The sequence below is a fragment of the Simochromis diagramma genome, unplaced genomic scaffold, assembly GCF_900408965.1.
Source record: "Simochromis diagramma unplaced genomic scaffold, fSimDia1.1 OVJJ01000341.1, whole genome shotgun sequence".
NCBI classification, from domain to species: domain Eukaryota; kingdom Metazoa; phylum Chordata; class Actinopteri; order Cichliformes; family Cichlidae; genus Simochromis; species Simochromis diagramma.
In genome coordinates, this window is record NW_024386788.1 from 541,601 (window position 1) to 555,656 (window position 14,056).

Sequence of the window (14,056 nt, forward strand, 5' to 3'; positions counted from 1 at the left end):
GTCATTGTGGATGTTGGGTATTGAGGAATCCATAGGTCCGTCATCCTATTCATGTAGCCCCTTCCGCCGGGGTTACTTGCGTAGTAGCATTCCAACAAGGCCCTGTTTTCGTCTCTCTCTCTCTCTCTCTCTCTCTCTCTCTCTCTCTCTCTATATATATATATATATATATATATATATATATAAATTACTAAGAAATATCTGAATATCTGAATAAGATATGTCATTTTGACATACTGTATTAACACAATTGATCTAGGATCAGACAAAAAACATAAAATCAGAGTAGAAAAAGTTACATTTTTTACTGTAACAACCACAGACATCTTTAATGAATCATATTTCATAACTTTAAATAATAGCAAATATAAATTGTCAATTTTAAAATCATATGCACAAGTTTTGCAAACAACAAATTTATTTGCATAAATTTACCTTTTACCCCTTTTTTAATAACCATTTCAAACTATTTACAGAACAATCAGCTGTTCTGCATTCAATAAGATGCCACACAAATTATTTGAGCAACTCCAAAAAAATTATTTCTGTCCTCTATAAAGGAGAAAATCATGGATTAACTCATTATTTACATCACAGCCTGCAGGTCTGACAGCAGCAGGTGTATTACTCCTGTTTCTACACTGAAAAAAGTGATATTGGCTCCTTTTAGATATAGCATATTATATTTTGGTATATCTTTTTAATTCAAATGAGTAATTCCTGCCTACATATATAATTCGAGTAACTCCAGAATACATTCCCTGCGTTTTAATCCAATTAATTTTAGTTAATTAAATGTAGCTCAAAATGCTTAAGTATGTTTTTCATAGCCTCCTGCTGGGCCATTTTGCGCATGCGTTAGGACAAGCCACCATTTTGCGCGCGGACTGAAAGCAGACGTTTTGTGTGCTGCAAGCGGGCTCAAGTTAATCACACAACTTCGTGTAAAGGTGGACTAGCTTTGGTAAGTAAACCTTTTCCGGTTGTTTTTGTTTTTATTTTTTTTACCTCAGTCAAAGCATGTTGACTGTTTAAGACGTGTGCACATGGAGAAAGAAGTCTAAGTAGTTGTACGCCTCTGAACTTTGTCGTGATTTGACCTAAGCTAGCTATGTGCTCTATTAGCTACTGCTCTATTAAAAGAGTAATTTAAAACTGCTACGTTAAATTGTCATGTTTTTAGCTTAGTTCTGGTGGCACACGTTGTACTAACAAATTATGGAACGAGGCAATTTCTCTGTTGTAGTTAGCTGTAAAGTTCACTGTACAGTCGCCTGCAGTTTTAAATTGAGAAATCGTCCCTCCCGCCACAACATTGGCATTAAGGAATAGTCGGGCGGGGGAGGGGGCTTCTGAACGCACCTGCACAGTCAGGGGTGCAGTAGGAAATAAATAAGTAGGATTGGCGTTGCACAACGTCTTTTGTGCAGAAACAAATAATGGTTGAAAACTGTGGAGGAGAATAACTCAGTGGTTGTCAATAATGTGAGCTCAAAAGGCACTGAGAGTGAGGTTTGTCAGGACTGAAATTAACTCAGAAAAGAAGTTGCTTCACTTGATAGAGCTGTTGAGTGCGAGACCTGTCAGCGGTCTGGTTTAGCATTTGAAGCCTCGCTACCTGCTTCCAAACCGCTGCATTTAATCTCAGAGAAAACTAACACAGAGAAGTAAAGCAAGTGTGTAAGTTCATCTCTGTATGTTTGCATAGTATTTCCATGCTGAGCTTAACAACCGATGTATGGAGCCACAGCTGGACTGGCTGTCGGAGTTTTGTATTGAGGGGGAAAGGAAGCGATTTGTTTTATACTTCAGCTAGAATGAAAAAAGACACAAAGCTGGAGTTATTCGGTGTCTTCATGCTGAACAGCTAAAACTTCTTCCCTCATTCTCCCCCCTCCCTCTCCTGTTGCTACTTCAATCATGAAACTGATCGATTATCAGCTGATCGGCTTTTCTGTCGCTAGTCCTGCCTCTTGTTTGTTAATCGCCCAGTTTGCGCTAGAAAGTGGAAAACGGCAGATAAACAACAGCAGCACTTTTAAGCTTGATCAGCTGTTGCTAGAATTTTTTTAATATTACTTTCTAGTATCCGCTTGTGTTTTCTGAAGGCACAGCCGTAATAGCTGCTGGTCATGATATCAGTTTGTATATGTGGTGAGGGCATTAACAAGGAAAGGGGGGCATAAATGATTTTCTTTCTTATTCTCATTTAAAATGTCTAGCTTTTAATAAATAATTATCTAAATCTTACAAGCAAAGTGGTGATCTGATTAAATGTATAGAAATCCATTATTGTATGTAGTAAATATTAAGTCTAATATATACCCTAGTAATAGTAGTTCATATAGCACTTTTTCCTTTGGGAAGGTACCATTTGCGCTGTCTGCAACTGTATTGAAGAAAAATGTTGAATCTAATTATTGTAGGAAAATAATTGTTTCTGTGCATTAAAGTAGATTACGTCAATTAAGCATTATGAGGCAGAGGGTGGGGGGTGGTTTCCTAATATTTTTGCTGGGAGTTGGCAGCCCTATTAGTTAGGTTGTTTAATATTTCTATGTACTGTTTAGAATACCTGAATAAGGAGGATGGTGTAAGTTTTTTAGGTTGATCAGTATTGCTGAAGTATAAAATATTTTGGGTGCAGTGTATTTTTTGCATACAGGTATAACAGAATAGTTTTAATGTTTTTTTTTAAACTGAGTATGAACTTATACAAAATGCAGCAAAATATTTATTTAAAAAACCCAGTTTTATTTATTATAAAATACACTATATCGGATTCACATCGGCATCGGCAGATAATCAAAGTTATGATATCGGTATCGGACATAAAAAAAAGTGGTATCGTGCCATCTGTAGTTTTTACAGAGGCACAAGTAAGATTTGTTTTTTTACAAGGGAGTATCATGAAGTAGCTTGGAAATGGTAATTGTTTGTCTTTCTAAAGTCCTCATTTTAATTTTTTGTATTTGTGTTCCTTTTCTGGCAGATTTTCTTCCCCTTATGTGTTATTGTTTATTCAAGGAAACTGTGTTATTTTGGTAAGTACATGCAAATTCTTTACATATTTATCACGACAGTATTGCATTGACAAGTTTATCTATCTCATCTTAAGGGTTCTTGTGATTATTAATATTGATATTAATTAATATCAATTATTACATATGATTAATATAGTTTAAGAAAAGATGCCTCTATATTTTGTACAGTTTTTTATTTTTTTTATATAAAGACTAGGGCGTAGAACACTGATTCCATGTGTTGCCAACAGTTCCCATCCTTTAGAGAAAATTATTTAAAGTTGAACATGAAAGTTGCTGGCTGTAACATATTAGTTTTTATTTTTTCCTTTTATTTGATTGTTCAATTGGCACTGTTATGGTATTGCTTTCTAACCTGATCAGATTTTAGGTGCACTCTAGATCAGTGTTTCCCAACCCTGTTCCTCAAAGACCTCTGTTCTGCATTTTTTTAGATGCCTCCTTGCATCGCCACACTGATTTGAACCAATGTTTAGCCTAATTTCTTCAAGTTGTGCACAAGTCTGTCACTGACACAGTTAATATGTCAGGGTGCACTGAAGCAGAGAAACATCAAAAATATGCAGGATGGGCATCCTCAAGGAACAGAGTTGGGAAAAGAATTCTCTAGATAATACAGCCTACAAGCATACTTCTAAGATGCATCCATTCTTGTAGGTTAACCACGGCTAAAGTTTTCTTTGTGTAAAGTACTAAGTGTGTTTTTTGTTTTTGTTTCAAATTTTCTCTTTGTTGTATGTCCAGTTTATGTGGAAGTGTAAAGACTGCAGTGCAGAAGTTTCTAGACGATCAGAACTTCTTAAGCACTATAGACTGAAACATAGTCATTTTGGGCGTGGCCATCACATTAAGTGCCTATATCCTGAGTGTCCATGTCTTTTAAAGACTTGGAATTCACTTCTGACACACTTGTCAAGGAATCATAGCAATACCCCAGAGCACTCTGACAAATTTACAACTTTTTCCTGTCAGTTATGTTGTTGTAGTGAATTAGGAACAGAGCGTGAATATTTTGTGCACATTAGCCGTCATTTAAAAAACAATGAGACAGTAACATGTATGTTTAAAGGTTGTGACTACAAATCAAATATTTACAGTACCTTTAAGTCACACAAAAGTCGCAAGCACAGTTTACACTCGCTGGTAGACTTCAAAGAGGATATTGTCAGAGGATCTTTTGCAACTGAAACTGCAGAGCATGATGCTTCAAATGCTGAGGAATTGTGGGGTGACGAACAGCCTGTTGATTTAGAGACATCAAATGATCATGAAGACGTAGTTCAGCTAAAACTTGCGGCAGTGTTATTAAAACTAGAAAATATTTTTCACGTTCCAAGTGCTGCAGTTGATGAACTTTTGGAGGAACTTCAGTATTTGTTGGGCACAGCATCTTTGTGTACGGCAGCAAAAGTTATCCAAGACACATTGAACAGTCACAGCTTGCAAATAGACCAGTCAGTCATTGAAGAACTTGCATCTGCACTGTGTACATCTAATCCTGTGTATAAATCGGTAGGTAAAGGTTGTCCCCTAGCAACATCCTTTAAGCGCAAAAATTTCTACAAGGAAAATTTTAAAGTTGTAGAGCCTGTAGAGTATGTGTTGGATGAAAAAAATAAAAGAACATTTCAGTATGTTCCAGTTTTAAAGGTTTTACAGCAGCTTTTCAGTGATTGCCACCTTCTTGCTAAGGTTTTGGATGGTAGTCGCATAACAGAACAAAGTGGGGAAGAAGTGATTTACAGGTCTTTTAGGGAGGGGTTGTTTTTCAAAGAAAACAGTTTTTTATCAGCAGGTGAATTGCGAGTTTTACTGAATTTGTATATTGACGATTTTGAGATTTGCAATCCACTTGGCACTTCCCGTAAAAAGCACAAAATCTGTGCCATATATTGGACTCTTAGCAATTTACCACCTGCTTGCCATTCATCACTGACTTCCATTTATCTGGCTTTACTCTGCAAGTCTGAAGATGTAAAGACATATGGATATGAAAAGATTCTAGAGCCCTTGTTGAGTGATCTTGTTACTTTGGAAAGTCAAGGGATTTTTATTGCACATCTTGGAGAATTTGTCAGGGGCACAATACAGTGTGTCATAGCAGATAATTTAGGAGCACACAGTATTTCTGGATTTATTGAGAGTTTTTCAGGTGAATACTTTTGCAGATTTTGTGAGGCCAAAAGATCTGATATTCAAGAAACAGAGGTTAGTTCAGGTGTGTTTACTCTGAGAAGCAAAGAGACACATGAAATGCATGTAAGTTCTGCACAGAGTAATGCAAAACCATGTCACGGTGTTAAAAGACGGTGTGTTTTCTCTGCACATCTCTCCCATTTCAGTGTTTGCAGTGGATATCCTCCAGATATTGCACATGACATATTTGAGGGCATATTACCAGTTGAGTTGGCATACTGCCTAAATATCTTAATTTTGAAAAAATATTTTACACTTGACAGCCTCAATGAGTCCATTCTGACATTTCCCTACAAATGGGCAGACAAGAGTAATCGCCCTCATGCTATTCCCAGGACTTTCATGCAGAACAAAAGCATTGGAGGAAATGCTCATGAAAATTGGAGTCTCTTACGATTCCTTCCATTGTTGGTAGGACACTTGGTACCTCCAGATGAAACAGCTTGGCAGGTAATTTTGGACCTAAAGGACATTGTTGAACTAGTTGTTGCACCAGTACACACAGAACAATCAATTGCTTTCCTTGAGTCTAGAGTCTCTGACCACAGATGTAGGTTGAAAGAGCTGTTTCCAGGACTGAAGCTGTTACCAAAACATCATTTTGTGGAGCATTATCCACAGATGATTAAATTCTTTGGGCCACTTGTTGGCATGTGGACCATGAGGTTCGAGGCAAAGCACAGTTTTTTCAAACAGGTTGTTCGTCACACACGGTGCTTTAAAAATGTGCTACTGTCACTGGCAGTGAAACATCAGTTCATGATGGCATACCACTTGGAGTCTGTCACAACTGTAAGGCCGAGCCTAACTGTCTCAGCTGTTTCTACTGTCTCTGTTGACATTCTGCATCATGATGTACAGCGAGACTTGAAGATTAAATTCCCTGATATTACCCATATTCAGCTCACAAAGAATGCTTCTGTGAATGGAACAAACTACAGGCCTGGCATGATTGTAGTTTATGGCTCCTCTGCTGGATTGCCTGAATTTGCAGAAGTTGTCCAAATGGTTGTTGTGGAGGAAAACCTGAGCTTCATTGTCAAAGAGATGGGTGCCTGGTATAGGGAGCATTTTAGAGGTTTTGAACTTTTTCCCACATCACACATCTCCCTCGTTGATCTTGGTGCCTTGGTAGACCAGTACCCCTTGGCAGATTACAGGATTGGAGGCCGGCGAATGGTCATACTTAAAAGATTCATTCATATAGAAGGTAGTAAATGTTGTCTTCAATTGCATGTGTTCAGTTGCATGTGTTCAGTTGCAGTTATCTTCATGGCAACAGGAGGGGTACCACAAATGTTTAGCTTATTTTTAATAAAGATTGGATACTTCCCACAAGGGTAATATTTTTTTTTCCATTACATTTGAGTTCTTTTGGCCAAACATGCCTCATGTTGTCATGTGTCTTAAAAAACATCATTGATGATGCTCAAAACATTTTGATAAAGGATGAATTGCAACACATACCACTAAAAGCAAAGTGACACTTTTTGAGGATTGTGGCTGACGTATGCAAAAAACCCAGTAGGAAGCTATAGAATAAAATTAAATAAACTGCATTTTACCCGTAAAACCTGTGTTGCAGTTCTGCACTCTTGTGCTCCCTAATAAAATTATTCAATGCAAAGTATTTTAACTTTTTTTTTTTCTCCTAATGTCTTTAAAAATCAGATTGAAGAATGGCAGAGCAGCTGAAGTTGAGAGTCATCGTGGCAGATGATGATTTTAGGAGACTTGACGTTCCATCTGGGATGCCAAGAACTTTGACTGATCTTCAGAGCACAATTTGCCAAGCATTTGGAATTGAAAGAGACTTTCGTATTCAATTCATGGATCCTGACTTCAATAATGAGTTTATGAACATAACATAAATGCAAGACATTCAAGACCGAAGTACAATCAAACTTGTGTACATGGCAAATCTGGATACAAGTGCATCTTTGTCAAAGCAGTATCCCACATGCAGTCTTGACTCCTCTGCAAGTCCAGAAAGTATTCAAAGAAACTCCAGTCTCTCATCGTCTTCATCCAACTCAGACAGCACCATAATTCTACCACAGTCAGACAGTGAGCTGAGATCATGTGCATGGCCTCGCGAGTTTACTATTCCTCGATTTTCATTCAATGTAGAGGTGCAACTTCAGCGTGGAAATGAGACCTTCAGAGAAACTGGAACTCTGCTCAAGATTACTCCAGGTGTTAAATCTGACATCTTAGAGACGCTAGCTGAGGCGATTTTTCAGTTTACTGCTTATCCTCAAAATTACCAAATAGATGAAGTTGCAGGGGCACTGATCAAAAAATTTCCTTGTCTGCGAGAGCCATCTGCCACAGGTTACTATGGCTGGATGATTAGCCTGAAATATAAGATGGCTAATTACAGGACAAAGATGCGCAACATTGGCTGTCCTGAAGTGACTATAAATGCTTTGAAAAACAAATCCAGTGATGATTGCCTCCCAGCCAAAAATGTTAAGAAACCTAAAAAGGCTGAGGTCAATTTTTGTCCATTACACCCAGCTGGCGAAACGGATGACAGTCTAGAAAACATCAGGGTTGAGCTTTTGACCGACATCAGACGAAGAAACGGTGCCTCAGATGTAAGACAGAAGATGTCAAGAACATTTTCCTACCGTAGACAAGAGGTGGTGCAGGGAAGTCCAACTGCTGGGGAGTTTAAAGCTAGGTGGCCTGCACTTTTCCAGATTAATGAGGTAAAGGCATGCTTTTTTTTGCTGAGTGTTCTTTTCAGTAATTCCTTATGTTATACATTAATTAATCTGGGCCACTTGGATTAAGACGATCCCTAATATAGGTATAAAGAGGCTGGCATTTACAGTGATTGACCTGTGTACCGTACAGAGTATTTATTTGAGCAGCACTTAAAATACAAGTTGTGTATGAAAAACATAAGTGACTTAAAGTGTAGAAACATGAATAAAATAAATTTTTGATTTTTCTTATAAATAAAAAATATTTGATTGTTTAAGTAAGTTTGCACTACATATAGGGCCCAAACTATTTTATAGTGAGTTTGATTATTGAAATGATTGATTAATCATCTCAATAATTAATAGAGTGAAATCAGATTATCAATTGTGAATTAACCTAAAACCTTTCATTTAGCTATTAGTTTTTAGTTAGCCTCAGATTGTTAAAAGCATGTGCTAAACAAATGTAAATTAAAAATGTGATGAACAAACTTTGTTGCTCATAAGATAAAAAAATAAATGGGTCAAGTTAAAACCCCTAAGACCTCTCACCACCAAGAGGTGCTGACCTCACAGGTGAGACACTCCCACCAGCGGACAAAGAGCACAGGAAAATGTGTTGCCAACCACCTGAAACGGACAAATATCTGCTTTTTAAAACCCTTTAAACCCGCTAAATGGACTGATGCCATTCATTTCTTCTTTGATTAACAGTAGTAACATCCTTCATGCACTGTATACTAACCCATATGCTAATCATGTTTTATGAAGTGATGACAATTACATTGTAGCATTTAATGAAGAAATAACAAAATAACCATACCAATGATTAAGCACCAGTCTTCTTTTTTTTTTTTCTCTGTGTGTGTGATACAGGTAAATGCTGAATTCCAGCGTATTACAACACTTCAACTGGAGACGACCTTCGCGGCACAGTTAGACAGAATTGCACCTCAGCTGATGACAGTTTTCCAGAAGAAGGGCGGTGTTTCTGGGCAGAAACTTGCCCACCACTTGCAGATCATGCAAGAGGTAAATCTGAATATTGCAAATTCTATTTGGATTTAATTTGTCTTAAGTGGCAAGTCACTGGTGAGTCAAATAAGCCATTTTAGGTGACCGGCCAAGCAATCTAAATTTTGAAATTTTCATATATAAATTTTATTTACTATGTTTGAACTGACTTGTGATAAAATTTACTTATTGCGAATGTCAGACATTGTTCTTTTTTCCAAATTGGTTTAATCAGCAACTCTCTTTAAACAGGCTGAAAGTGATGTTAAAGTGAAAAGGGAAGCAGTTCTCAGGGCACTTTGCCTCTACCTTGGTGAAGAGGACGGAAGCCTTATTCGGGAGTACTTGGTAAGTCATTGTTAGCAAGTCATCTATACACACACTTCTTAGATATTTACACACACACACAAACGACTAGATTGGAATTTAATTGTAGAGTTAATTGTTTTTCTTTTACCTTTTTATTAAATGTTTAGGACATTGAAGGAGATGACATCCAGAGAGGCCTAAAGAAGCACACCATGGGCATTTATGTCATCAACAAGGAGGATGGACAAAATGGACATTATGATGACATTGGAATATTTGTTGAAGGGGAGATAGTCATGGACAACATTGGATCTCCGGCCCAAGCTTGTGCATTGATGCTTGGAGTAATCTATGCACTAAACCTAGCCTACCCCAAGGAACTGAGGCACTATTATGCATTCATTCAGAAAGTGTTGATGGGATTGGATGGGGAAAAGCTCTCCCCCAAAGTCCTTGGGCTGAAGAACAAAATTGCTACTGGATAGGAAGATTTCTAAAACCACACATTCATTTACATTTTGTTATGTAAATTACCAATGACTGGTGCTCTTGTGAATAGGAGTGAAATATTTGTATAACCATCATTCGTTCTCACGTTCTGTGTTATGTTTTGATTGAACATTTTCACTTTCAATAATGAATGTTTCACGTTTGGTACATTTGAGTAGCTTGAAGAGCAACTTTGTAATTATTCAGTTTACCGAAGCAATTTTTCTTTATTCCGGTCCTTGATAGCTGCTGCCCTATAATCAGTGTTAACTCACCTGATTAAAATAAATAAATAAATAAAAAATAATAATAATTGCATGATTACCACACTGCAGCACACTGGTAACACTTTAGGACTATTGTTTTGAAGCAAGTATGTTAGGTCAGAAAACATGTAAAACATTCAGAATCCTCAAGGAAGGACTAGAATGGAAAGCAGTAAGGAAAACACAAGTTTAGTTTTAAGTCTAATTACCTTATTAAAATGCAATTTCTAAATATGGATCGCAGAACAGCAAGTCTGAAACTTTGGTTAGTTTGTGGATGCATCAGTTTGTAATTGTGATACTTTATACCGCTGGCAGTGTTTTATTCTTTGTTAGAGGAAGAGAAACATTGGTTAACATTTCTCTTGTCTGTTGTTTCTGTTTTATTTGAATAGAGCTTTTTAAAGCTATTAGTTCATAGGCAAAAGTTTTGTAATTTGTATTATACAAATTACAGCAATTTCCCTTACATGTGGATTCTTATTCTGTTTGCAACAAATTTTGCATTAATAAATGATGTGAAAGAATTTTGTAGTTTTCATTATTGGTGTTATTAAAAAGAACTACAAATCAAGGTAAGCAATATTTTTTAAGTAAACTTAACTTAATTGAAATAGAGAGAAATTAACAATTTTATTGATTTGAATATAACTTAGGGACATAAGTTTAAAGGAAACAAATTATTCTGGTACACTTAACACAACCTTAGTTGGAATTACTAATATTATTTGACTAAGTCGTATCCACAACAGTTAAGTTAAAGTAGCTTAAAAAATATATGTTGGCTTTACTCGCTTAAATTAAATTCTGTTAACTTAAAAAATATTTCTGGATTCAAACAAATTTATTTCGTGCAACCACTTGTCATAAAAAAATTTAGTAAATTGAACAAAACATTTTTTTCAGTGTACCTGGAGACAGCAGTCGCCTCATTGTTCTGACACACAACACAAAACTATCCACAACACTAACTACACAAGACAACACATTAACTACACACTCCAAACACGCTAAATGTCACAAATCTCTCACATCTCAAAACTCTCTCTCTCTCTCTCTCTCTCTTTTCTGCTGTCTGTCTGTCTCTCTCTCGGCGTCACTCTTCCTAAACAACCAAATGTCAAGTTGCCATATAATTTTTTGTTTGGTCCACGTGGTGCGTTTTTCCACCAACATGAAAGGGCTGTTTTTTTTGTTTTTTTATTTTTTTGCTCATGAGCAGAGAGGTCTTGCTAGCGCAGTCTTTAGATGTTAAACATGACAAAACTATTCAGGAAAAAAACGCCGTATATATATTGTTTATCATGACTCTGGTTTTACGTGGCCTGTCAACACAATTTTAAACTGGTAGGCTATAAATCACCTTGTTGCTTTGTCTTTAAGTGGTCATGTGATTGGCTTACTACGACTACTTTATTCTTCCTCAGTCAAACAGCAGCACTCGTGCGATTGTTTTGCCCCCTTAACTCCAGGTGCCAAAAAGTGAACGTGATTACCAGCACGAGTTTTAGTTGACTCGTGGGGCGTAAGCCTTCAGTGTTGTGTGTGTGTGTGCGTGTGTGTGCGCGCCCGCGTGATTTTTTTTTTATTAAAGTTATTAAAGTTGGTTTTAGTTTTTTATGCTCTGTAGCGAGCCTGACGCTCAGTGTTCTTTTATTCTTTTAACGTATTGCTCTGTTTTATTGTAATGAACGAAGGACGTGCCAGTGGCCCTGGGACCTCAGGTGGTGGGTTGTTTTCACACTTTCCTTTGTACAGCACCGGGTGGGCTGTAGTGATTTTCTTTCTGTGTGATTTTCTTTTGGGTCCACGGTGGCTGGTAAGTCCAAGTTCCATGATTGTCTTATTTTAACTTTAGGACGCTGTCAACAACAACGCTACATTTGGTTTTCTAATATTATATTTATTTTTACTATAAATAAAACTGTTTTAATATTGGAGCCATCCTGCCTCAGTGTGCATCCTTGAATCTGTGCTGCCTCTTTTTATTCCTTTTATCTATTTTTCTTAAATATATATTTCCTGGGGGTGAAATTCCCCTAGGTGGCGTTGTCATTTTATTATTTCTTTTATAACCCCACCGAACTACTTGGTCACAACGGCAGGTCTCTGTGCAGTGGCTGAAGTCTGTGGTGTAGAGGGTGAAGAGGAAGGGGGAGAGGACGGCCCCTTGTGGTGCCACTGAGTTGCTGATTACCTTAATAATAATAATAATGGATTGGATTTATATAGCGCTTTTCAAGGCACCCAAAGCGCTTTACAATGCCACTATTCATTCACTCTCGCATTCATACACTGGTGGAGGCAAGCTACAGTTGTAGCCACAGCTGCCTAGCATACAGAGGGGGTACAAGATGACAACTTTGGAATTCTACTAGAAACAGTCGATCATATTTGTTTGTCAAAGCTGAATTCAGGGCAAACTACGCTAAATTAGCGTTTTGAGCTAACAGCTACAATAAGCATAAAAGTTACTGTACGGCTATCATTTGTTAACATGACGCTTGTTCTTATACATGTAATACATTTATTACCAACCTGAGTTTATCTGCTGGTCATTCATGACCAGCATGACGAATGACTTCTGAAGTCTTAATTCTGTTTGGATGCCTGGGTCGTTGGTTTTTGAGTTTATTATATTATTTATCATTTCTAGTCTTTGGTTTCTTTGAGTTCTGTCTTATGGTTTATGTCTCTGTCTTTTCTAGTCGCTCTGTCTCCCCTGTCAGCTGTATCCCCTTGTCTAGTTCGCGTCTCTGTGTATCCTTAGTTCCTATATCCCCGTGTCCAGTCAGTGTCTGTGTCTGCCCTGGTCCCACGTCTCTGTTCCCTCTGTTGCAGTGCGTGCGAGTCTGTGTCTTTAGTTCAGTCTGTGTCATGTTTCCTGTTTTATTTTGAAAGTCCATGTCTGATGTTAATGTATCTGGTTTCGCTTCCCCTTGTCTTGTTAGGCCTGATTTGCCCCAGCTGTGTTTCCCTCCTGTTACTCATTCCCTGATTGCTCCCTCTGTGTATTTAAGCCCTGTGTTTCTCTGTGTCTGTGTTGCGATCTACCGTTTACCTAGCTGTGTGTTCTGTCAGTCCTCCGGTTTAAGTTTATTTTGATGTTTTCCAGTCATGTTATGTTTGAGTTCAGCATTAAAGCTATTTCAGTTTACGTTTGTCTCTGGAGTCTGCACCTTGGGTCCTATTCCTGTCTGCACACAGCCGTCACTTAACAATTCAGCTCAAGACGCTGTAGATTCCCGTCAGTAACACTTTCGGTCCGCTAGTAAAACGTAGTTCTATTAATCTGCGCTTGAACCGGAACCGGATGTAAGTTCCAAAAAACTGAATTTTGGAACTGAAACTGAATGGTGAGAAGTGAATCTGAAATTATTCGCGAGCTGAAGTTTTAAAGGACAAAATGCAGTTTCAAAGCAAATCAATTCATTTTCAAAATATGGATTCAATTTCAATTTAGTGATGATCATTTTCAAACCATAAATTCAATTTCAAATTAGACTAATTCAAATTCAGTTTTCAAAAGCATTTATTCAAGTTACAATTCAGATTCAATCTGAGCAATTCAAATTCAAATTGAACTTATTCAAATTCAGTTTCTGATGGCACAGATTTCTGCCCATAAGATTGACTCTTTCTTTTCCAAGATGAACGTGAAGCAAATCATGAGCTTTCCTGCCTCCTGTGGTTTAAAATCACGTGTGAACTTGTGATATCGCGAGTCTTGAAGGCAGCTAACCACTCTTATTAGATTGTATCATGTCATATCAACAAGAATACGTTTAAGAGGTGTTAAGTTGGTAAATTGCATGTAGATCTTATATGATTTTATTACATTCACCTTAGAAACAAACATTTATTATGTTCAAATTACATGTTTGAGTCCTGTAAATGCAATAACCAAGACTTCATCTACTTTTTGTGTGAGCGAGAGTCTACAGCTTTCTACCCCCACGTCTAATCCCTTTACTTTCAGGGCCGTGTCCACTTAATACTACACTGTATGGTTATATGGCATTTTAGT

General features: G+C 37.3%; 1 protein-coding gene and 1 long non-coding RNA gene across 3 annotated transcripts; both read left to right on the top strand.

Annotated features, from left to right (window-relative positions):
- Positions 1-873: 873 nt before the first annotated feature.
- Positions 874-7,394, top strand: LOC120728295. Of its 2 annotated transcripts, none has more exons than XR_005694692.1 (3): positions 874-964; positions 2,993-3,044; positions 6,912-7,394. It is a non-coding gene; the product is annotated as an uncharacterized LOC120728295 (long non-coding RNA). The 2 variants fall into 2 exon arrangements; XR_005694693.1 differs by lacking the exon at positions 6,912-7,394 and adding an exon at positions 3,789-4,076.
- A 51-nt stretch (positions 7,395-7,445) lies between these two features.
- On the top strand, positions 7,446-9,759 carry LOC120728300. Its single transcript, XM_040023097.1, has 4 exons — positions 7,446-7,954; positions 8,828-8,983; positions 9,218-9,313; positions 9,442-9,759. The coding sequence occupies exons 1-4, from the start codon at positions 7,589-7,591 to the stop codon at positions 9,757-9,759; spliced, it is 936 nt and encodes a 311-aa protein (XP_039879031.1). The 5' UTR covers positions 7,446-7,588.
- The last annotated feature ends 4,297 nt before the right edge of the window (positions 9,760-14,056 follow it).